Genomic DNA, 25,812 nt, shown 5'->3' on the forward strand with positions numbered 1-25,812 from the left:
TTGCAACAAAATACAATATACCCTTATACCCATTTTTAATGGGTTCAGGGTATAAAAAGACTACAAGACTTCTTCATGAACTTCCAAACGATTTACGCGTTTTTTCCACACTGGCGAGTGAAATGTCAAGAAAGGTAACTACAGTTAAATTTTCTGCCTCGCATCTCTTACGACTTTGGCTGTGCTCTGATCCAACAGATATATATATTTATGTTTAATATATAGAAATAGAGATAAATATAAATTTGTTATAGGGTACTCACCTGTAAATTCTCGCACAGGCTTATTATGATGTACTCACAGTTGCAGGTGGAATTTTCAAAATGGCTGAAACATTAAGTTCTTACGGAGGGCTCTTAAAATTAGTTTACAACAAATCAGAGGAAACTACGTTGACTACCAATCACTTAATCAGTCAGGACAAACAATTTTATATATTAAGATACATATATATTTGTAATTACCTACTCACCTGTGAATTCCCACGCACGATCATTTTAACGTCATCTATCAGTAGGCGGAAGATGAACTTTTATATACACACATGCCTGAAAGAACAGAAAAACAGAGTTAGTGTTTAGCTTGTTTGCTTGCTAAGCCTTACTTGAATAAGTGAGAATCGCATAGAAAAGCAATATTTATAAATACGTATTCAATTATATAGAAATCAACATGTATACGAACGTTTGTAATATTGTTTAATAATATTAATATAGTTTTTAATACGTACCAGATTTTTAACTGACCTCAGACATTTTCTTCTGCATAATTGATTCCGCTTCCTTATTTGCTCAAGCCGCCGTCTCCTCATTAATTCAAGCCGTATTGAATCCTCCTTTGGTCAAGCTAAGGCGACAGCTTCATTGCTTAAACTGCCATCTTCTCCATATGTTAGGCCCGGCGGCACCTTTGCCTCCTCCTACTATGCTAAAGCCGTCTCCTCCAAAGTGGAAGCCGCAGCCGCCTCCTGCCATAGTAAGGCCGCCGTCTCCTTTGCTCAAGCTGCCGCCTCCTACTACTAAGCTAAAGCCGCCTCCTGCCATAGTAGGGCCGCCGTCTCCTCCAAAGTGGAAGCCGCAGCCGCCTCCTGCCATAGTAAGGCCGCCGTCTCCTTTGCTCAAGCTGCCGCCTCCTCCTACTAAGCTAAAGCCGCCGTTTCCTCCATAGTAAAATCCGCCTCCTGCCAAAGTATGGCCACCGTCTCCTCCAAAGTGAAAGTCGCCTTCTGCCATAGTAAGGCCGTCTCCTCCAACTATGCTAAAGCCGCCGCCGCCTCCTGCCATAGTAAGGCCGCCGTCTCCTTTGCTCAAGCTGCCGCCGCCTCCTGCCATAGTAAGGCCGCTTCCTCCACAGTCGAAGGCGCCGTCTCCTCTAATTAAAGCGAAGTCTATGCGACTTACTTAAATTCATGAGAATCGAGGAGAAGGGCATGCAAGCATATATGCGCACATACACACAAACATGTAGACAAAAATGCAAATAGCCACACATTCATACATACATACATACATACATACATACATACATACATACATACATACATACATACATACATACATACATACATACATACATACATACATACATTCATACATACATACATACATACATACATACATACATACATACATACATACATACATACATACATACATACATACATACATACATACATACATACATACATACATACATACATACATACATACATACACACATACATACACGCATACACACATTCCTACATATACGCATACATTTGACAATGAATTCGAAGACGATAAACAAACATGTTTTAAACAGTTGATATATACGTTAACAAAATATACAATAATATAGCGTTTTTATTATTCAAATCTAAGCTTTATTCGAACAGCGCATACTCGAACAGATTGACTGATTATCAGGCAGTCCGTTAGCTAATCAATCAGGCAGACTAAAACATGCAGCCTTGTTTTACAAAAATATCTTCTCTTTTCTGTTGAATTCATGTATTTATAACATATTCGAGTAGCGCATACTCTTCTAGTTTGATTGATCATCAAACCGTCAATCATCCTGATTGAGGCAAACTATAATAATTAAAAGATTAATTCTATTTCTACAAAAATATCATGTATTTATTGTTCGACATTCGGCGCTACTTGTATATTCGTATACGCATACTCTTCTAGTTGAGTATACCAAAAAAAAAAAACAAAAAAAAAAAAACAAAAAACAAAAACTAAACAGAACCATTTGATGTACACATAGGACTTGTCGAGGTCATCTTTTGGTCTTGTTTAGCTTTTGGATTCAGTACAGAATAGTAAATCGATTAAATAGAAACCATAATTCTAAGCCCACAAACGTATGTGTGCGTGTGGGCGGTGTTTTGGCGAGGGGGCGTAACATGGTTGAGTGCGCCCAAACATGCGAATGCGAATGTTCATCAATTTGTGGCGCCGCAACTGGCGACGGCAGATCCAAATGAAAGGGGATTTCAAAGGCGTGAAATGCCCTCATTTGCATAGAGCTGGCCATTTTCGGACGATGGAGCTGTGCTTACGACTGCGATTGTGCTGGTGGGCGTGGTGGGCGTGATGGGTGCGGTGGGTGTGGTTGGGCTTCCTCTCGTATCGGCATCGGTCGAGCTGACCGTATCTTTGGCGTCCAAGTGCAGCGTGAGACGCTGCGGCGCATCATCGAAACGCACCTTAGCGTCCGTCTTGATAGCGCACAATGCAGAAACCAACGGCGTCTCATCCGTGGCCAGCATTTCGGTGCGCCGCAAATCCAAGCTGAGGGCCTGCAGCGTGCTGAGGCAGCGCTTAAAGCTGGGTCGCTCCCAGGGCTCAGAGCGCCAGCATTGCAAGAGCAGCGCATAACTGTGTACAGCATAAATGGGACAGTGATTGAGTAGAGAGAAGTTATATGGAAGAGCTGGGCCACTTACAGCTTCTCGGGACAGCGCTCCGGCTGCTGCAGCCGTCCGCCCTCCTTGACATGGGCGAGCACCTCGAAGTTGTTGCGCGCCGCATACGGCTGTTGGCCAAGCGTGAATATCTCCCAGCAGAGCACACCGAATGCCCAGACATCCGACTGTGTGCTAAAGAGGCCATCCACCAGGCTCTCGAGCGCCATCCAGCGCACAGGCAGCAGTCCCTCGCCCTCCTTCCGGTAATAGTCGCTCTTGTAGATGTCGCGTGCCAGCCCAAAGTCGCCAATTTTAACAATGCGCCGTCCGCCAATTGCGGCTCCATCCGACACCAGACAATTGCGGCAGGCGAGATCGCGATGCACAAAGTGCATATCTTCCATATAGCTGCAGCCATTGGCCACGTCCAGGCACATGCTCAGCAGTTCCGGCAGTTGCAGCTTGGACAGCGCTTCCTGCAAACGAATCATCAATAAGAGTGCTCGACTAGAATATACCCTGTAGCCGCACACACACATTCTAGCTGAATCTCTACTATTGCTTGATTCCACATTTTCAGATATGGAATTCTCCACGAACTTCGGTGTTTATTGTCCGATCTTAATGAAACTTTCAGCGTGCAAATATGGCCTCAGAGTGCTCAAGTGAAGCGCTCGACTAGAAGATATCCTATATCCTGCTCCATTCACATTTGTCTCTCTTCTGTCTACTTTTTTTTGGTTCCACATTTTCAGTTATGGAATTCTCGAGGAACTTCGGTGTTTATTGTCCGATCTTAATGAAACTTTCAGCGTGCAAATATGGCATCAAAATGTTGGTACATGCAAAAGCTGAATGGGAAACGGCTAAAAATTCCTTTGATTTTGGCATAGTTTCGATTGGAGGCATCCAAAAAGTGGCATATTCCTCATCCATATTCTGGTATATCCAGCATTTATAATCTTCAAAATGTACATACATATATCTTCGGGAACTCACAGACTATTCCCTGCTATGAGCTCTAAATGTATCCATATAATATCTCTTTATCCTATCTACTTAACACTCTATATAGCTGGTCGGTGATGCTTTTAGAAAATTGTGTACAGAGTACATACATAAGGTTCTTAGTATTTAATTTTCATGATTTGGTGTATTCAATAATTAGAAAGACACTCGTTTTTGTCGGCCATTAATAAATAAATAAAAAACTTGTTTCGATATTTAACGATATTTGGAAAACGAGAGGAGATATATAATGAACAGACCGAGGAACCTGCCTAGAAGAACGCAGTGCGTCCTGATCAAGATTAAATGCATGGACATACTTTCTTCTGTGTGTCACATGCATATGCACAAAAACAGTTAACCCTTTACGCATTTGCAATGGCTACAGGGTATAATAAGCGCAAGTGCTTGCTCACCTGTGAACTGGGCCTTGCCGCACGCAAATAGCTGAGCAAATCGCCGGCCTCCATGTGCTCCATAATCAGCGATATGGAGTCCGTGTCACAGCAGATGCCAATCAGGCAAACGATGTTTTCGTGCTTGAAATTGCTCATCAGCTGCGCTTCCTGCAGCAGCTCCGCGAACTCGCTGGCGCCCTTGCGCAAACTCTGTAGGGGCGAGAAGAAACCTTGAGTTGTGGCCAAAAAAAAAAAAGAAAAAACTGCTGCTCCACTCACCTTGATGGCCACGCGCTGCGGCTGCGCCTCGTCCTCGGCCTGCAGCTGACCCTCGTACACCTCGCCAAAAGCGCCGCTGCCGAGGAAACGCAACAGCGTCAGCCGGTTCCAGTTGATCTGCGGCAGCAGCGCAATGTCCGCATCACTCAGCGACATCGAGAAGGTGCGACTCCGTGCGGCCAGCAGCTGCTGCTGCGTCTGCAGAGCCGAGAGATTGCTCCAGATGCTCGGGCGGCTCTGCTGCAGCAGCTTCTTGGCGCGATGGCGACGCTTTTGCACTGCAATATCGCAAAGTTTTCTTCATTAGCGATTCTTGTGTATATGACTGACTGATTGATTGATTGACAGCGCGATTTTTTATTGAATGGGTCATGATTGATTAGGCAGACTGATTGAGTGGATGATTAAACATTTTTCAGATCTACTAATTGATTTAATGAGTCATTGACTGTTTGATTGATTGATTGACTGACTTATATTCGATTGATTTCTTTCTGTCAGTCACACTGATTGATTGGATGATTGAATAGTTTGCTACTAATTGATTTACTCTCTCATTGACTGATTGATTGATCGACTGTGCGACTTTTTTATTGATTGATTGACAGAGTCCTGATTGATTAGGTGCTACAGTGACTGATTTATTAGAAAATTGATTGACTGATTGACTGACTCATATTCGATTGATTAACTGATTAATTTCAGACTGGCTGACTGACTGTCGGCAATTTCAACTGACTACGTGAGTATTGGTTGATTGACTGATTGAATCATGATGGATTAGGTGGCAGACTTTTTACTGGCAGTTTGGCAGTTTTACTAGACTAACTGCTGAACTGACGGATTAATTGGTCAATTACATGAAAAACATTGATTTCTTGACTAGTTAAACGATAAATTATCAAGCTGATGGATTGATTGGTTATCATAGTTGACTGATAAGCTACGGACTGACTTACTAATTGAATGATTGCTGGATTGACTGGTTAATTGGCTGACTGATTAATACAGATTAAATGACTTAATTTCAAGCTGAATGCCAATACGAGATCAACTGATTGACAAAACGACAGACTATTTGATTGATTGATTGACTAACATACTTATTGAGTCACTAATTTTCTTATCGATTGATTCTTCGACTGAAAGATTGACTAACTGGCCGACGACTAGTTGAATGATTGACTGATTGACGGGCGGAAAAAGGGTGAAAAATATTCATTTTGAACTTACATTTGCGCACGAGCACCAAGGCGAGCACACAGCTAGAGACAATGGCAGCGGGCGCAATGATGGCCAAGACGAGGGAGCCGCGCTTCTCGGGCGAGACAAAGGGCTCAGCGATGCGTTCACTGTCCTCGCTGTAGGGTCCCCAGCCATGCGGCCGATTGCGCGCACGGACGCGAAACAGCAGCAGGCGACGGGTATGCAATTCGCGCACAATGCAGCTCAACTCGGTGGTATTACAAAAGTCCAGCCACTGATCCTCGATGACCAGCGGCTCCTCGGCCCAGGGCAATAGGGAAAGCGTAGTCTCGCGGCGCCGCCGCCGACGACGATTGGTGCGCCGCGCCTGCAGAGCCTCCAGATTGTATAGCAAAATGGGTGAACCGTTGTCCAGAGCTGGCGTCCAGCTGACGCGAAAGATCTCGCCGGCAATGTGCTCCAGCTGCGGCCGACCCGGCGCACTGGGAGCATCGCCCAGCGTCTCGTACTCATGACTGGGACCAAAGTAAATGGGTGCGCCCGGCGTGGCGGCATACGCCAAGGCCAGACGGCACGAGTAGCGCGTCTTCGGCTGCAGCGGACCCAGCCGCATCTGTGTATGATTTCCGGCCACATTGAACTGAAGCTGTTCGCGCAGCGACTGGCATTCCAGGGTGAGCGAACTGAGCGCATCCGGTGTGCCCGGCCAGGCGAGCGTCATTCCGTATGCGTTCAGCTCGATCAGCTGCAGCGGCGGCAGCGGCGCATAGCTGCGTATCAGCAGCCGGCCGCTGCTATTGTATTTGCTGGGCGTGGCATGCGCCTGCAGCCAGACCTGATAGAGCCGGGCGGGCTGCAGGCCCGTCAGCCGCTGCACGCCCGCCGTCTCCACGCGCTGCTCCTGGGCGGGCTGCTCCTGTGACTGCTCCTCGGTATCCTCCAGCTGCAGCTGCCAATGCAGCGTATAGTAGACACTCGCGCTGCGCAGCTCCAGCGGCGCCAGCCAGCTGACCTCCAGTTCGCTGGGACTCAGCGCCCGTCCACTAAAATTTCGTGGCGCACTGGGCGTGGCCGCAGCCGTGTGCAGCGCCAGGACGGGCAGCTGCAGCGGCTCCAGGCCCAACAGCTGCTGATAGTAGCTGCCGACCTGAGCGCGCAGCTCGTAGGCCTGATAGGGCTGCAGTTGACTTATGTTGAGCGTCAGGCCAGCGGCGGAGTGCAGCGAGCGCAGCTCCAGATGTGCGCCGCTGCTGCTGCTGCTGCTGAGATTCAGCTGATAGTTGAGCCCGGGCACAGGCAGCGGGCAATCTGGGGCGGCGCTGAGCGCCGGCAGCTGAAGGCTGCACTGCGTCTCCTCGCAGCTGGGCGGCGTTGAGTCCAGGGCGGCAGCCGTGGTGGGCAACAGCAGGCAGCGGCGACTGGGATACGCCTGATAGTTGTAGGCGCGCAGCAGACGCACCTCGTCCGGCTGCAGTTCCAGCAGAAATTCCAGCTGCTGCCGCCGACGGCCATAGGCACGCACGCTGCCATTGCGCAGAGCATACAGATAGCCCGGATCCTGGGCCAGCTGGCCGATGTCATCGTTCAGCAGATTGAGCTGGGCGCGCAGAGCGCTCGATGTGCACAGCTGGCGGGCCACATGGTAGACGCACAGCCGACCCAAATGATCGACCAGATTCAGGGTCTCAGCCAGCGGCTCCTGGCTACCCTCGAAGAGGCGCCACAGCGGCAGGGCGACGCCCTCAAAGCTGAGTGCGCTGCCATTGGACAGGCTGCGACCCTGGAGCGTGGCATTGCGCGAGTCCAGATCGTGCTGCAGCCAGACAAGCTGGCGGGCATGCGGCAGGGCGACAAGATCGCGCAGCAGCTGGCCGCGCGGCGTGCTCCAGAGACGTTCGCCCTGCAGAATGCGTCCATCGAAGCGACAGAGATCCAGGCTATAGATGACACAGCCGCCGTCCGCGGCATCCAGCTCGGCCCAGTAGACGATGCGCTGCACCCAGTCGACGGTCAGGGCCAGCACCTCGGCGCGCATGCGTGCCAGCTTGGCGGGCGCCTTGCCCGGCACATGGCTCAACAGCTCGACGTGCTCGTTGACCCAGAGCAAACGCTGCTCGCCCTGCAGCACAACCAAATGCTCGACGGGACTGGCGGTGTGCACCAGCTGCTTGCGATGGCCCGTATCCAGATCCAGTTCGCCGATGTGCTCGGCATTGGCATAGAGCAGACGCGGCACCGATTGCACCTCGGGCGAGACGTGTAGCGCATGGCTGGTGGCGCCGGCGGCCAGGCCCGTGGCGGCCACATGGGCCTGCACCTGAAAGCGATACGTCTCCTCCGGCTGCAGGTGCTCGACGCGCGCCTCCAATGTGCTCTGGTTGAGCAGCAGCTCCGAGTGCAACTCGCTGCCGCGCCAACAGCTGATGCGATACTGCAGCGACTGGCTGCCCGCATGCTCCTCGGGCACATCCCAGCGCAGCAGAGCGCTCACATTCGGCGCCAGCTGCAGCGGCACCGCCTGACGCTCGACAAAGACGCGCAAACGTCGCGGCTGCGTGGGCGCCGCAACGGGCGTGTCCAGCTGCACCCGGGTGGTGGGTCCGGCGCGCCAGGCGGTGTGCGGCGTGATGCTGATGCGCAGACCGAGCGGCGCCTGGGCCAGCTGTGTGATGCGGGCAAACGGCGTGAGCAGCTCCAGCGTGATCAGACGCTCGCTGCCGTGCTCCAGCAGCAGCTTGTAGCAGACGCTGTGATTGCCGCCGCTGGCAGCAGGCTGCCAGCGTACACGAAAGTCATTCCAGTGGCCGCCCTCGTCGATGTGCACGCTGTCCGGCGGCACGGCGAGCGGACGCACGCCCTCATCCGGTGGTGGTGGCGGCGGCCCAGCCGAACGCTCCAGCAGCTGCACGGCGCTGAGCGGCTCGACCAGGCCCTCCGGCAGCAGGCGCATTGTATCCGTGTCTATATCCAGTTGCGCCGCGAGGCGCAGCAGATGCGCGCCCCGGCCATCCGCCGCCAGCCAGAGCAGCGCTCCCAGCGGCGCCAGATGCTGCAGCGTATGCGGCAGTGCATCCGCCGCCGGCAGCGTGGCCAGCAACTGCAGTGGGGCGGCGGCCTGACTGCCGCCCGCCGACAGCGCTGTGCGATAGAGATGCAGCGCCGAGTTGCCGGCGACCAGCCAGTAGATGTGTCGCTGCGGCAGATCAAGACAGAAGCCGCTAATCCGGCCGGCGAGTCCATTCACATGATAGTACTCCAGCTCCGGCTGTTGGGTGGAGAGAGCGCTGAGCGAACGGCGCGCCAAATGCGCCGAGCTCGAGTAGTAGAGATGTCCCTGGGCCGAGTCGAGGGCCAGATGGCGGGCGCCAAAGATAGGCAGCAGCTCGCGCTCACCGCTGAGCGGATCGAGACGCTGGACACAATCGCGCGCCAAATCCGTCCAGTAGAGCAGACCGCCGCGCCAGTCATAGGCAACGGCGCCCACATGCTCCAGCCGCTCGTCGGTGCAGCTCAGCTGCGGCTGCAGCAAATTGACGCAGTGCAGCGACTGCTCCCGCCCGCTGACATAGTACGCCACGCTGGCATTGACCAGGGCCAGCGGCCCGGGCGACGATGCCAGCTGCACGGGCAGCGGCTGCAGCTGGCCGCCCAGCTCGTTCGTGGTGTACAGCGAGCCGCGCTGCGTGGCCCAGCGCAGGCGATGATCGCCCAGCGGCCAGGTGCGCGTCGCCAGCGGCGCTGTCCAGACGCCCGCCCGGCCGGCCGCATTGTTGGCGCGCACGCGCAGCTGATAGAGATTGTCCGCCTGCAGGCGCTCCAGGCCAAAGTGGGGCACACGTATATTGCGTATATTGTAGGCGCTCTGGCTGGCCACGTCCAGCACCTCCAGCTCGTAGCTGTAGTTGCGCGCGGCCGCCGCTGCCGTCTGGTAGGGATTAGCTGCCGGCGGCTGCCATGTTATGTGCGCCGCCTGCGCTCCTAGCAGGGCGCGCAGCTCACGCGGCGCCGGCGGCTCTAGCGCCAGCGGCTGGCGGCGACGTTCCAGCGGCAGCAACGCGCAGCAACCGCCATCCGGCGACCAGTTGGCAAGCGGCGCCAGCGTCTGTCCGTCCAGCAGCTGCAGCTGTGTCTCATTGGCCAGTAGCAGCTGTGCCTGATCGCTGGACCAGGCGAATCCGCGCCAGCTGTCGTTGGATAGCGCCAGAGCATGCTTATGCCCGCCATCGTAGCTCAGCTCCAGCAGCTGATTCTCCTGCGGCAGCAGCACGTGCAGCAGCCAGCGCTGCGGCTCCAGCATGAAGCGTCCGGGTGATTCTGGCTGTGTGAGGCGCAGCGACTGCTTGCTGCTTAGATCGAGACGCCAAAGGCTCTCCGCATCGCACCAGAAGAGCCAGCCGTTTAGGGCGTCCAGCTCCAGCTGCTCCACGACCAGGCCCAGCTGCACGCCCGTCAACTGCACATCGCCGCCCTCCAGATTGCTGCTAAACAGCTCAAATCGTCCTCCTTCTCCCCCGCTGCTGCTGTTCGCCTGCGCTGCTATGTAGAGGCGTCGCTGCAGCCAGTCCAGGCTCAGCTTGCGTGGCGTCCACTGGCTGCTCCCATTTGAGAGCAGCTCCAGCCGCAGACGCCGGGCAGCGTTTGTCGTCGTCTCATCTAGCAGCTGGCTGTAAACAGAAAAGTACGAATCTTAACTGAAGTAGAGCTTAGATTTTGGTCGATATACCAGCGGGTAGACCCGGCCTAGCCCGGCCTTGCCCGTGGCGCCTATAAAATAAATTCTCTTAAAGATCTTTGAAAATGCCAAGAAAAATATTGTCATATTTATTGATCTACAGGCCAAACCATGAACAAAAAGCCAAACCTTATGAAAATCGATTGAGTTTTGGCCGAGTTATGGGAGTGGGAAATTTTAAACCAATCATTCAATCAGTCAATCAATCAATCAGTCAGTCATTCAGTCAGTACAAACAGTTTTATATTTAGAGATTGACTAATAAAATTATCAAGGCATAGCCTAAGCTAGTCTAAGCTGAAGCTGAACTAAAGCAAATATATTGTGAATGACTGTCTGATTGACTGACTGACCGATTCGATGATTGACTGAAAATCAACCCACAAGCTGCTTTTAACTGTAGCTGACCTGAAGTAAACACAATACAATAGTCTATCTACATGTGCCTAACTGACTATTTAATGAAAAAAAGATTGATTGACTGACTGATTGACTGATAGACGGATTACCTGACTGGTGATCAACGCACACCCCAGCTGATCTTAGCTGTATCTGAACTGATATAGAGCCATAATAGAAGTATATCATTTGATGACTGACTGATTGACTGACGGTTGATTGAAATGTAGCCTAAACTATCAATTTTATTGGACAACCTGTAGCTGTAATAGACAATTTACTTTATTGATTGATTTTTTATTAGACTGATTGAAAGATTGACTGACTGATGATTAAGGAACAGTCACATTTGATCATACTAAATTATATATTCATTTGACTGAGTGATTGAATGATTGACCGACTGACTGACTTAACTGGCTGAACAAAATGTGGTCTTGGCTATAGCTTAACTGCAGCTCTCCATCCATATATGACTGACTGATTGACTGACTGAGTGATTGACTGACTGATGATCTACGCACAGCCTAAACGCAAATAGCTAGCAAGCTTTTTCTACTGTAGAAACTTTACGTAGTTTCCACTCGAAATCTTACAACAACAAAAATCTTCATTCTCCAATAGATAATTGAAGAGGGACTGTATTGGCACATTGCTCACCTGTGCAGCTGACCCAATTCGTCCAGCAGCCAGAGCCGCTGCTCGCGCTGCGAAAAGGTAAAATCGCTAATGGCCGCCGGCTCGGAGGTGTAGAGGAGACGTGTCTCGCCCGCTGGCTCCAGTGATTGCCAGATGATGCTGTGCTCGCTCGCAAGCAGCACGCTCTGCAGCTGCTGTGGCTCCAAGGGCGACTTGGTCACAATGCTGACCACCGTTGACGGTCCCTCGCCCTGTTTGTTGATCATGGTCAGCGCCACGGTGTAGTTGGTGAGCGGCTGCAGCTGGGCAAAGATGCAGCTAGTACGTTGAGCAGGCAGCAGCTAATAGAGATGAGGGTTTAGATTTGACAGCTTGGCAGTTGGAGCTCGTGACGTACCTGTTCGCGGCTGGTGTTACCTGCGCTGGTCAAGAGCAAGCGGTAGCCTTCAATGGGCGCATTGCTGTAGCGTCCGGGACGCCAGTGCACGGCCACATGATGCTCATCCAGCGCCAGCAGTGCCTCGATAATGGGCGCCGAGATGGGGGCGCCCTCCATCGGCGTTTCGTAAACAGGCGTCGCTGGCGAATAGAGCACATCCTCGCTGCTCTCCCCAAAGGGCAGCTCGAAGCGAAACTAAAAAAGAGTTCAAATTTAAATCTCCAGAGATTTCAGTTAATATATGTTGGACATACCTTGTAGCGGGTGTAGGGCACAAGCGCCTCCAGAATCTCGCATACGTAGTACTCATCGCAATCGTAGTCCGCCAGATTGTGCCATTCAGGCTCCGATTGATTGTCCACTTGCTGGTATTGTATATTAAAGGGTCGACTGGCCAAATAGTTCTCCGGAAACTGCATGGCCCATTTGATGGTCAATGTGCTCGACTCATCCGTCATCTCTAACAGCTGCGGTTGCGTTGTCTCCACCAACCGAGCCATGGCCAGCCGCTGCATATGCCAATAATCGCGCTGCGCCGTCTCGCAGGCTCCAATGCAGGGCATATCGTACGGATAGAACTGCGTGGAAGCCTATCAAAATAATGCAGTTAAGAAGCTATCATTAAAACGGCAGCCGTCAGATGTCACTCACACAGGCCTCCTGGCAGGGCTCGATCTCCTTCAGCGCGCGATACCATTGCGCACAGCCCTTGTTGCACTGCAAAGAGAGATTACGATCAGATTTGTTCAGGTTGAGTTGCCCAATCAGGGCAAAGTGAGGCTTATCTAAAGTCAGCTGAAAGTTTCGTCAGCCTTAAAAGCCTTAAAATCAATATCAGTGCATTACAAGAGTAGACTAGGAGATACCCTGTGCAACTGTGCTTTATCTTTAACTGAAAAGGCTCTAGTCGGGAGTTCTCGACTAGGGAATGGCCTCTTCAGTTAATTCCAAATGCAGACAAACTAAAGAAATTTAAAGACAAACTATAATAGTTCGCTCAATCAGATCAAGAATATATATACTTTATGGGGTCGGAGATGCTTTCTTCTGCCTGTTACATACAATACCCATTTTGAATGGGTACAGGGTATCTGGGTGTTGCTAACTAGATGCCTTTTGCTTGCTTTCAGCAATTTTTTGAGCAATTTAAGCATGTAGGACATCAAAAGCAGAGCCAACTTTTTTCCCATATTTCAACTATTTCACACTCGACACCTTTTACCTTTAGGCGTACACAATTCAGATAACTAGTGAGCTGTTAGACTATGCTCTGAAAATATAATTTATGTTCAATAACTACTCTTGTATTTCGTGATAACAAAATTCCATGTTATTATTAGGTAAGTACAAGTCAGTCGTAAGCGCAAGCCAAGCTCACAGCCAAATTCTAGGTAAGCTCCATTGTACCCGAATGGATTGCTGTAAAACTCAAACGGAAATTAACCGCAGGATTCGATGCCTCGCAAGCAAACTAATTGAGAGCCGACAGCAGCATTTACAATTGTTGTTCGACGGTTTCCTTTGCTGTCTGGAGCTGGAGCACGATTGGCCGCGCCTGATGCACTTTGAGTTCGTGTGCAACTAGCTAAGCAAGCTCACGGGCATGGCGACAATTAAAAGCCAGTAAAAAGCTGCTCAGCCGTGTCGCTTGGTAACTCAATCACATCTCCCTCCCTCCTCACTTCCTCAACTGGCTGTGGTTAATCCGAAATACATGTTAGGCAGAACTGGCTTGATTATCGAATGTGTTTATGATTTTCCTTAACAAGTGCCTGACGGCCTTACCGCTGGCTATCCTTAGCTTGCCACTCCTGATACCCTGTAACTGTTGCTAGTGTGTGTCAAACGGGCATATGGCATTGGTGAATAGGCATGTAAAAGACAAAAGTTATCTTCTTTTTTCACTTGTCCCGAAATTTGTTAGAGTTTATCCTTGCCATCTGTTAGTATTGGACTACCATATCATAATGCAAAGTAGAATCCATCGCAGGACTCGGCAGTTGCGAGCTTTACAGAGCTGTAAGCTATAGATATATATAGCAGGGTATTTGATCTTCCACTCCATGGAAAGAGTCAGTCTTGCCAGAAATTTGTTGTATGTATATCCTTGCTTTCAGTTATCATTGGAATACTACATCATATAGATCCTATGGCAGGATAGAGTAATTTGTGGGTTTTCAAAATATTCTCATCAGTTACGAGCTTTATAAAAGGTTATTTGATCTTCTGCTCAATGAAGACAGACATCCTTGCCATTCTTTTCGTGAGTTTGCTTTAGTATATTCCCCTTTTTGGGCCGTAAATACGTTTCGTTTTTGGTTTCTGGGAATATGTTCTTGTTGTTTTTTTTATGGGTCATTCGGTCGGTCGGTCGGTCGGTCGCTCGGTCCGTCGTCACGTTGTCTGGCAGAGTTTAAAGGTGGGTTTCAATTACGCGACTTTGTGGCCTTTTGCTGAGTTGGGGGCAATGCGCGGGCAGGTTGAGAAGGGGGCTTGTTGTCAAAACACTTGACACCATTTCGGCGAGGGGGACGGATTGGTTTTTGGGGTGGGGCAGACTTACGCGTGTTTTATAGCACTTGTCGCTGTTGTCGGCCTTCTCGCATTTAATGCCAAACTCGTCCAGAAACAGATCCTCCTGGAAAAAAACGAAAGAAATCCAAGTGAAAATCAATTAGCACAAAGCGCCCCGATTTGCAACGGAAATGCCGCAGCCAACAGGGGCAAGGAAAGAGTTATGGGAAAGTAAGGGGAAATCCAAATCGTGGGAAGAATTTCGATTCAATGTCAATGACAATGAATGAATTTACAATCTTTAACAATTATTGATAAAAAACAATGTGGAAAGGCAAGAATTGGCTGGACACAGTATTGCCAAGATAGCTATTTTCAAGCTAAATATAAGCAAGAAAGAGAGAGAGAGAGAGAGAGAGAGAGAGCGAGAGAAAGAGAGAGAGATAGAGCAAGAGAGAGAGAGAGAGAGAGAGAGAGCAAGAGAGAGAGAGAGAGCAAGAGAGATAGAGAGCAAGAGAGAGAGAGAGAGGGAGAGAGAGAGAGAGAGCTTGGGACAGTATGTTGGCAATTCAGCTATTTTCTAGCTAGACTTGACTTTTTACTAACTGATTACAGCAAAGAGAGAAATCAGCTATTTTTTGTTAGGTACACTTGCCTATTTTCAAGCTAAATATAGCCAAGCTAATGTATTACTATTTATTTAACTAGAATTTTCTATTTGCATCCCGGTAATTCTATTTTTTTCTATTTTATTTAGCCTTTTTTCTAGGTTTATTGAAAAAGAGAGGCTAGTGTGTTTTCGATTTAGCTATTTTATAGCGAGACTTGGCTATTCTCACTAACCGAAAACTGTTAACATTTGCGTGTGCCTGACTATTTCTGGCTTTTTTTAAGCTGTCTTACCGCTACCTTCTAGCTTTCACAAAAGATCAAATTTAGCCATTTTCTAGCTAGAGTTTCTTACCCAAAAACATGATATTTGCTGACATTTGCAAGTGTCTGCTAGTTTGGCTATTTTATAGTCAAACAAATATGACTATTTTAAAACTAGATATGGCTATTTTCAGCAAGAAAACATAAAAATATGCAGCTGTGGCTATTTTAAAGCTAGCTTTCTGGCGTATCTGAAGCGCCTGAAGTTCTGGCTATTTGTAAGCTGATTAAGCTCCTTTTCTGGCTTTTTGTGCTGCCATTTACAACCTAGAATGGGCCGTATTTCACACAATTTGCAATTGCCTGCAGTTCTGGCTATTTTGCAGCTAATTTATTAGGTTAAACTTTTTTTTGAAAAGAAAACTCCGCAGCGCTTTTGTAGATCACCCTGCTTAGGTAATGCTGCTTTTTTTTGTAGCTATTTTAATGATTTGATTTAGCTACTTTTCTCAAGTGACAGCCGCCGACTCAAACATAGACCCAATTATTGACTTTAGAGGCATTTTAACAACCGCTGAGAATATTCGCGCATTACGAATGCATAAATCTATTGACCAAATCGACATTTAACGGGCGTCACGCCAAACGAGTTTCTGCCTTTTTTTCTCTTTCTTTTCGCTTTAAGCACGTGATCGAACGTAAAGAGATCTCCGACTCGGTCCGCAAACGATCAATTCATTGTTGTTGAGGCGAGGGGCAGCCAAAAATAGCGACATGCCAATTCAGAGCGAAGGCAAACAACTCGAGAGCTTCTCGAATCTTGGTTAACCTAGTAATACATAGTAAAATAATGGATCAAAGGTCTTTAACAGGTAAATTTCTTACAGACGAGCGCAGTTAATAGTCTTTCTGAGCATTAAAGCTGCGAAACAACAAGCTATAAAAAAGCCCTTATTTATGCCAAAACTCAATGCAAAGTCCAACCGAATACTAAATTATATTCAAGTTTTTATAATATTATCTCATCTTAAACAACTCAAGTGCCTACAAAATGTCAGTCTTTGGAGAGGTTTAAAGCTTATAAACTTTTGGGCATCGCAGTTTGATCAATTTACCGATCTTAAGGCTGGAAATTACATATAATTGAGCTTATATAGAGGTTATAGTCGGGAGCTCCCGACTAGGGGATACCCTGAACCCTCTTCTTCCAACATCAAATGCATATATATATTCTATTTTAGAAGCTATATGTCAAGTTTGGTGACTCTAGCTCTTATTATTTACCAAAATTGCCCAAAAAACAGGATATCGATATCGATTTTTATCGATTGCTTGGAAACGGAGTGAGTTATCGAGTATCGGAAACAACCTCGGTTTGCGCAGGCACTAGGAGCACCTATATCTAAAATTTCTCTAGCTCTTATAGGTTCTGAGATCCTTGCGTTCTTACTTACGGACGGACGGACGGACAGACGGACGGGCATGGCTAGATCGACTCGGCTATTGATGCTGATCAAGAATATATATACTTTATGGGGTCGGAGATGCTTCCTTCTGCCTGTTACATACATTTGGATTTTGCAAAAATACAGTATACCCTTATACCCATTCTTAATGGGTTCAAGGTATAATGACATATGTTCTGCTTGCAAAAGAGAGTTCTATGCAAGCTTTCGAGACAATAGCTTTAAAACTAAGAGACTAGTTCGCTTGGAGAGAGACAAAAGGATAGAGGGATATAGATATATCTGTTGAATATAACCCATAAAGTGGGACATTCAGAGATGTGTTTTTCTATGCGTTGCACATTTGATGACAAAATTATAATACCCTGTACGAGGGCATATAAGCTTACAATCAAACAGAAATTTTGCCCACTAGGGAATCAAATTTTCCAAATTTTCCTTAATAAAATTCACAATTCTGAGTCTTTAGATTGAACGTGGATCGTTGGTCCAATCAGCAGTCAGTCAATCATTCAATCACAGATATAGATAGGCGAATATAGTTGGAAGAAAGTTACCAAAAAATGTATACAAATATTTATATAATATTCTACTTAGTTTAGGTTGAAATATTTTGGAATATTATGTAAGTTGGAATTAGCTGGTTATCGATAACTTTTTATCGAAATGAGCGCAGCCAACTTCAAGTCGCAATATAAGAGCTAACCCCTAATTATATAATATAACATTTCAATTCACGTTTGTTTACAAAACCCTGTGAAGCTAATCTCATTCTTGTTGAAGCTACAATTAGCTGCAAGAAATGGTTAACGATAACTTTTTATCGGAATGAGCGCAGCCAACTTCAACTATTAACAGCAGTAGAGCTAGTCTCTCGGCTAATTAACGTAGTGCTCGTAGATAACATTTCAATTCACATTTGAAGCACCTCTCATTCTTGTTTTAGCTTTCGCTTTAATTGGAATGCTCGGCATTAAAAGTGAATATTACAGTGCTTAAAATGGCAACATCTGTAAATTGTGTACTGAAACTTGGCTAACGAATTTATAATTGCCCTCAGTTTCAGTTACGGTTCGGATTTCATTCAGCTAGGGGCCAGGTCCCCTTTAAGCTCCGCCTTATCGCATGCAGCTTTTACTAAACTGATTCATTTAGCCCAACACACACACACACACACACACCCAGACTAAGTATTTTTCTTTTCAGCTGTGTTTTTTTTCGCACACGCGTCAATTTAATTTAGAATTCTACGTAATATTTTATTAATTTAGCTTGATTGGCTTTTTCACAAACAGCGCACAGGGCTCTGCGAGTGTGTGAGTGTGTGTGTGAGTGTGTGAGAGTGTGTGAGAGTGTGTGAGAGTGTGTGTGAGTGTGTGTGGCGACTTCATGCGATGCTTAGGCGCTGCTCGCAATGGCCATTGAGATGAAAGATGCAGGCGAACAGAGGGCTGAGTGGGCTGAGGTTGAGGGGGCGGGGCTTGCTAATTGGCGTTGGGGGTTTTCATGTCGTCATTGCGCGTCTTTTGTTGTACAATTTCTATTACATTAACTGTCTCACTGATTGACTGATTGACTGACTGACTGACTGACTGACTGACTCACTGACAAACCCACTCACACACTTGAGAGCATGTTATTGACACAATTTGTTGCTGTTATGCCGCCTTGCAGTCCGAAAATCCAAACAAGACAAGACGCTAATCGGCAGTGCCCGACTAGGATATACCCTGCACCTACAAGCAAACCCTTCTATACACACACCCACACACACACACACACACTCATGCAAGCAACGGCTGCTTCATCCATGCCGAAATATATCATACATATTTTGCGAATGTAAAATATGTTGCCTGTACATTTTCCCATAAGAAACCACATTTTACACATATGTTAAAAATCTAACATTTGCAAAAAATGTTGGTATTCGCCCCGAGTTATTCTTTCTTTTTGCCATTCACATGTTACCGACAACTGAAACTTGCCAATGGAAACGCAGAATGTGAAGCTTGTAAATGTAACATATTTTAAGCATAGTGGAATCCGGCTATAAAACAAGAACTAAAACATTTTATAAGAAAGTTCAAGTTACTGCGTGTGTCTATGCTAGACTAAACCAAACTGGGTTTCTCTAACTCTTGCGAAAAAAAACTGTTATCGATTTCAGAGAAACGAAGCATGTTATCGATAACTTGCAGCAAACTTGATCGCAGCTTCCTGTTCAAAGTCTGAAGTCTCTCGCCCATCTAGTCCCTGAAATGGCCTCGGCCTTTCTTTGCCGCAACTGCGAATAGCCCCTTGACCCATTTTCAATGGGCATAGGGTATAATAAATTGGCTCAACATTTTGCAAAGAACATCATCAGCATCATCAGCATTTTAATCATCATGTTAAATGATTCTTTTGTCGAGCTAAAGATATTTGCGCTGTGCGATCCAAGTGCGCTTTTGAATGTGCCCCCGCCAGCTGCAGCAATCACCCAACCTCCGCCCCCTCCTCGCCCCCACCATCGTGTCCACCTCGGGCTCAGCGTCCCCCAGTCAACCAGCTGCAACGCTGCCAATTAATGAAGCCAAGCGATAAGCAACAATTTTCACACATATTAGATACACACGCCGCTTAAGTGATAGAATAGGGAGAGACACACAATGGGCGTAGTGGGAGGGACAGAGACAGAGAGTCTCAGCTCTAAATATATACCCCAAACCATAACCCAATCACAGTCACAGTACGTTCAGCATTTACAACAATTAGGCTGCCTGATTAGTTTTAATTAAGCCAACTGACATGAAGATGCCTCTGTAAATGGGTCTCGGTCGGGGGCAATGCGAATGGGCACTACGAAACACAGAAAATGGGAAATGGTAAATGGGAAATGGAATCAAGTGCGAAATAAGCAGCTCTTAATTAGTACTCACTGCTCTCAACTATTCTTCAATTAAACGCTGCGACAGTTTAACGCACTCTACATATATCGATAGGCTGTTATCGATTAGCGAGAATACGCAAGCGGAGAGCAACTAGAGTGTAAAGCACAGAGAGAGAGAGGGATAAACAAGCAGCAGGGTCTCGTTATCTAATATCGATGACTCGTTTATCGATTGACAAGCGCTAGCTTATATAAAACTGTGCAGGTTAGCGTTGCTTTACTATTATATTTATCGATAACTGAATAAGGACTGTTATTGGGTATCGATTTATCGCTCAAGTGCCCTAGTATTCGCGTGAGGCAGATAAACAAAAGGATACGCAAAAGTCTTGTAAAAAAAACACGCCGTAATTAATCTTTTCAAATTGCAAACCTATCGATAACAAGTTTATCGCCTGGCCGATGTTAACGTATCTCTTCTAATAATAAAACATGTTAGAGAGAGTCACGCAATTAATATTTACTCATTTACTCGCATGACAGAAACTAAATTTAAAGCAAGCATTGGGTTGTCCATTATCGATAATGTGTATCGATAGTTGTTTATCGCAGAGGAGCGAACAATGTCGAGCTGGACTGCCAGGAAATGCGCTATTGTGGCGCCATCTATTGTGCAGTGCCGTGCAATTGGGAATTTTAAAACAAAACTGCGATAAAAACAAGCGTGCTACAAAAAACACACACACACAAAAAAACAATTGAAAAACACAACAAAAACAAGCAGAAACAAGTAGGAGGTTCTAGTCGGGAGCTCCCGACTAGGGGATACCCTGAACCCTCTTCTTCCAACATCAAATGCATATATATATTCTATTTTAGAAGCTATATGTCAAGTTTGGTGACTCTAGCTCTTATTATTTACCAAAATTGCCCAAAAAACAGGATATCGATATCGATTTTTATCGATTGCTTGGAAACGGAGTAAGTTATCGATTATCGGACACAAACTCGATCTGCGCGGAAACTAGGAACACCTACATCTTAAATTTCCTTGCGTTCATACATACGGACGAACGGACGGACGGACAGACAGACGGGCATGGCTAGATCGACTCGGCTATTGGTGCTATATATACTTATATATATACTTAATGGGGTCGGAGATGATTCCTTCTGCCTGTTACATACATTTGGATTTTGCACAAATGCAATATACCCTTATACCCATTTTTAATGGGTTCAGGGTATAAAAAAAAAGAGCAAACGCAAAGAGCACTTAAATAATTTTTTAATTATGCCAGATACGTGAGCAGCTGCGGCGAATTGGCCGAGAAACTAATTAAAAGCAGCGCGACAATATCTATTATGGTATCTATATTGTATATATATACATATATGGGAACAAAAGATGATGATATATGTGTCCAATTTGTTTGATTCTATTTTGTGATATTGGGCGCAAGCAATTAATAGCTAAATTAAGCCAAATCGAGGCAAACTGAATGCCAGCTGGCGCCAGCTAGCGGCGGTATCTGGCAACTTTGGCCAGCTAATGGAGCAGACAGTTCAGAGAATTCTGGAACGGCCCACACAATGTGCACTCATGCAAATTGCAATAAAGCGAAGGTAACCCAAATATTTCGCTTCCCAACAGATACAAATGCAGATACAGATACAAATGCAGATACAGATACAGATACAAATGCAGACACAGATACAGATACAGATACAGATACAGATATGGGATATAGAAGCTGAGATACATGCGCCGAAGCTGTTACATATAACAGCTCAGTGACAGTTGTGTAGAATCTAAATTGTAGATTCTGTTGATTTAAGTGCCCGTTTGACATGACAAGCGACCCAACGGGCTATAATCACGAAACTTGACAGTATATATGCACATAATACACATGGATCGCTTAATTAGGGGCTTCAGAGCAGATCAGAGCAGACCTAAGCAGTGTGACAGATTTCAATGGGAACCGACATGTGACTAAGCTCAACTGTCGTTAACTTACAGTTTTCTTTAGTCTTTCAATTGGCCAATCCCAAACAATTTGTGCATCTGGGCACGTTTTGGGCTTGTAAATGTATCCAAATGCTGCGATGCGCAAAAGCCAAGCAGAAGCATTGCAAAAATCAAACAGAAACATCGCAAAAACAAAGCAGAAACATTGCAAAAACCAATGAAAAAAAAAAACAAAAAACATCGCAAGAACCAAGAAAAAACAACATTAATGCAAGTAGAAACATCGCAAATTCCAAGTAAAAACATCGCAAAACACAAGAAATAACATCGCAAATATAAAAAGCATCGCAAATGCCAAGAAAAAGACAACCTGGAAAACACGTCACAAAAACCAAGAAAAGACATCGCAAAACTAAGAAAAACATCGCAAATTCGAAAGAGAAAAAACATTGCAAAAACCAAGAAAAGACTTCAAGCTATATGTTAAGATTCACCTTGAAGCAGCGTCTCTTTAAGTCTACCAAAGTTCAAAAAGAACTCGAAAAGAAAGCTAGAAAAAGACATTGCAGTCGGATGTAAACGACTGCCGAATACTCTGTTTCCAGTTTATCAATTAGAAATCGAAATTTCACAGTTCTTATTTTCAATAACAGAGGCCTAAACAACATTTGACAAGTTCCATACGAAATACTTATTTATAAGAAAATTGCTCACGAATTAATTAAATCCCTTTTCTCAATATGTTGTTCTACCAGAACTAGGTTGTGCTCAAAATGTTAGAGAAAATCAAAGATCAGTTGCATGAAAATGTATTATGCACTTTTTCCTTTAAGGCCAAAGTAAGCGTAAGTCTTTGGACCTTTAACACATGCTTGCTAGAGCTTTAGCTTAAACCAAATCAATTAAGCTACCATAAAAAAACGTTAACATGAGCTTTGCCAGGAAGTTAAACAAAGGTCTGCACAGGTGAAGTTTATGCAAACAAAGCTTTTGCTCTACCAGAACTAGATTATCTTTAGGAATACAAAAACAAGTCAAAGATAAATTAAATCGAAATGTGTAAACAAGGCAAAAATCTATTATATGAGTTTTTTCTCAAAGCGTACGCTTGAAATGTTAAGTTCTTAAGCTTTGCTAGCACAATCTATAGCCTAAAGCCACGTATGTTGATACCCAGAGCAAGTTACGATACGTTTAACATGAGCTTTGCCAGGAAGTATAATATAAATGTCGGAACAAGTTAAGTTTGTAAAAGCCTCATTGATATACCAGCACTAGAAACTCTCTTGCTTGCTCGCCTTGCTTGCCAGAGCTAAAGCTTCAAGCTAAAAGTGCTTTAGTTCACTAACATGAGCTTTGCCAGGAAGATTAGAGAAAGGTCTGAACAAGTTGAATTTGCTTTACCAGAACTTGAAAGTTCTCAAGAATAAGCCAAGTGCATTTTGACAAGAAAGGTAAGATCAGTTTGAGGGCTCAGCTTACTAACATGAGATTTGCCAGGAAGATAAAATAAAGATCTGAACAAGTTAGGTTAATGCAAGCAAAGCTCTACCATAACTAGAAAGTCCTTAAGAATATTAAAGAACTGACAAGATAAGCCAAGTGCATTGTGACACTCAAAGCAAGTAAGTTACAAAAAGTTGAAGGGTTCAGTTTACTAACATGAGCTCTGCCAGGAAGTATAGAATAACGGACATACCAAACTGTACTTACGGTGCACAAGCACGCAGCTCAAGGTCACAATAACAATAACAATTCCATTTAGTTATAGTTTAAAGCGCCCGTTATCCAACTAGCGACTCACCTCTACAATGCAGCGCTGCACACAGTCGCGGGTGACGCGCTCCAGTACGATGCGTTCATCAATGGCGGCGTCAGCAGCCGCAGCCGCAGCCGCCTCTTGTTGCTGCTGTTGCTGTTGTTGGCGTTGTTGTTCTTGCCTGCGGACAGTTTCGGTTGGGGTTTGGATGCTGGGTGGCATTCTGACCACGCTGCTAATGGCAATGCCCTCGGCAATGCTGGGTGGCGCCGCACCCACATGCTTTGTCCAAACGGCCACCTTCTCGACCACATCGCTGTCCAGCTGGGGTCGCATATGGGTCTGGGCCAGGGGCAGCAACATCGGAACAACTGCAACAGCAGCTGGTGATGTTGTTGTTGGTGTCAAGTTTTGATCCGGCTCGATGTGGGAGCGGCAACAGACATTGCAGCAGAGCGAGAGCAGCAGCAGCAGCAGCAAATTGGCAATTAGTATCGTAGAGATGCCGCCGTGACCCGTGACCGAGAATTGGCCCAGGTTAAGCTGACGTCCCAGATGCAGCAGCTGCTGACGCAGGCCCACAAGCCGCGTTGTATGCCGCCGAACACGGCGATCGCCGTCGCCTTTGCAACTGACACTGGAATTGGAATTGGAACGAGATCGAGATCGAGATTCGGTTGTTGCTTGCTGCTTGGAGTGCTCCTGGTTGATGTGAGTTGTGGACATCTTGGTGTTTACATTGACAGCGATTTTAACATTGAAACTAAAGCTCAAGCGTTTGGGTGGATGCGGCGGCGGCTGTTGTTGCTGCTGTTGTTGTTGTTGTTGTTGTTGCTGTTGCTGTTGCTGCTGTGCTGCATCTTCTCGCCAAAACATAGTCCACAATTTAAATGTTCATCGAAGCACAAAAATAAAGCTCGACCTACGCCACGGCAATGCCAAGTGGCAAGTGGGACTCTGCGGCTGTCCGTCCGATTCTGACTTTGACCACGGTGTGTGTGTGTGTGTGTGTGTGTGTGCGAATGGTTGTGCGTGTGTGTATGCGTCTGTCTCTGGGCTGGTTTCTAATTTGTTGTCGTTCGATTTCGATTTGAAGAAGCTCGGCTCGACGTTTTTGCATTTACATTTTAGCGCACAATTTGCTGAAATTGAAAACGAAAAACTCGAAAAAATCAGAAACGTCTCGGCACATGCATATAAATGAATTAACATATTATGTTAATCGACAAACGCGCAACAATAATAAACTAAACCAATTGCCCCAAAAACAGCTCAATGTGCCTATTTGTTGATCTGTTGCGATCTAAAAAAACAATTGCAATTGGAATTGGAATCTCTTGAAATTGGAGCCCGGCTTATTTCCAGCTCGCATCTGCTGAGCAAATAATTCAGATACTTGGCAAAGAATTGGATTGCAAGATAAATCAAAATCATGATAAACGTAACTTTTTCTATAGAGAGCACACAGATTGTAATGGAGTTCGGATCAGACTCTAGCTACACACCTCGGCTTCGCTTCGGCCCGTTCTCTGGTCTCTGTTAACGGCATTGCATATTGCCCGATCTATATGAAAATTTAGAGACTGACATATGACAACCAAATATGTGCACATATGCAAGCACAAGGTTCTGGCATCGAATATGGGGATAGTGATATACAATCGGGCAAGTTGAACCTATGAAAATGAATCAGCAAACCACAAAAAACTACAAAGTTCCCGCCAAACCCAATTTAAGCCTAGTGGGAAAAACTATATGTAAGTGCGTGTGTTAGGGTTTTTTGGGTTGGAATCACTTTGGCCACAGAAATGCATAAATGCAGATTAAGATGAAACCGCATGGAATCGCTATAAATTCCTGCGGTGGGAATATATTAATGAAATGCAATTGATTTGCCGATTCGCACTTAAAACAACAACAACAAAATGTTAAAATGCCGCTTTATTAATTAACTCCCAAAAACGCACACAGCACAGGAGAAAAATGAAAAACCAAAAAAAAAAAGAAAACATGTATAAATAAAATAAATAAATCACTAATTAAGCGCGCGAAAATTTGCAAGAGAAAATATGCACACAAAACATTTTTAATTGCATCAAAAAAAAAAACAAAAAATACAAAAAAAAAATGCCCGTAATTAATTAATTATTCGCATTATTCTATGTGCGAGTAATTGCGTTTAACGTTCATTTCTGTTTATGCCCATCTGCATATTGTATATTTTCACAGCACTTCGTGGGCAAAGTTCTCAAAGTTCTCGAGCTCGAGGCTATGGACTTCGAGTTTCGGATAACACTCGCCCACATATCAGGGGCTAGTTGAGACAGTGGGATAGGGGGGTATAGGGACGCGCTTTAATT

At 46.0% G+C, this 25,812-nt stretch overlaps 1 protein-coding gene and 1 long non-coding RNA gene across 3 annotated transcripts; one reads left to right on the forward strand and one right to left on the reverse strand.

The window, feature by feature from the left end:
• Positions 1–1,849: 1,849 nt before the first annotated feature.
• LOC115768164 (protein sevenless) lies at positions 1,850–24,588 on the reverse strand. Of its 2 annotated transcripts, none has more exons than XM_030712661.1 (11): positions 23,498–24,588; positions 14,560–14,634; positions 12,648–12,713; positions 12,251–12,574; positions 11,955–12,191; positions 11,579–11,898; positions 5,815–10,451; positions 4,582–4,859; positions 4,321–4,512; positions 2,936–3,372; positions 1,850–2,867 (listed from the first exon to the last, which is right to left on the reverse strand). In XM_030712661.1, the coding sequence occupies exons 1-11, from the start codon at positions 24,326–24,328 to the stop codon at positions 2,483–2,485; spliced, it is 7,782 nt and encodes a 2,593-aa protein (XP_030568521.1). In that variant the 5' UTR covers positions 24,329–24,588; the 3' UTR covers positions 1,850–2,482. The 2 variants fall into 2 exon arrangements, with proteins under 2 accessions (XP_030568521.1, XP_030568520.1); XM_030712660.1 differs by having other exon boundaries at positions 12,251–12,586.
• On the forward strand, positions 13,215–13,723 carry LOC115768165. Its single transcript, XR_004018492.1, has 2 exons — positions 13,215–13,336; positions 13,388–13,723. It is a non-coding gene; the product is annotated as an uncharacterized LOC115768165 (long non-coding RNA).
• Positions 24,589–25,812: the final 1,224 nt, after the last annotated feature.

The sequence above is a fragment of the Drosophila novamexicana genome, unplaced genomic scaffold (assembly GCF_003285875.2).
Source record: "Drosophila novamexicana strain 15010-1031.04,08,12 unplaced genomic scaffold, DnovRS2.1 tig00001692-arrow-arrow-pilon, whole genome shotgun sequence".
NCBI classification, from domain to species: domain Eukaryota; kingdom Metazoa; phylum Arthropoda; class Insecta; order Diptera; family Drosophilidae; genus Drosophila; species Drosophila novamexicana.

What these genes read in the sequence shown, in the direction of transcription:
- LOC115768164 (XM_030712660.1), bottom strand. Translation starts at nt 24,328, where the DNA reads ATGTTTTGGCGAGAAGATGCAGCACAGCAGCAACAGCAACAGCAACAA. An exon ending in CGCAGCGCGTGGCCATCAAG is followed by an intron (nt 4,513 to 4,581) that starts GTGAGTGGAGCA and finishes TCGCCCCTACAG; the next exon opens with AGTTTGCGCAAGGGCGCCAG. An exon ending in CGGCAAGGCCCAGTTCACAG is followed by an intron (nt 3,373 to 4,320) that starts GTGAGCAAGCAC and finishes ATTCGTTTGCAG; the next exon opens with GAAGCGCTGTCCAAGCTGCA.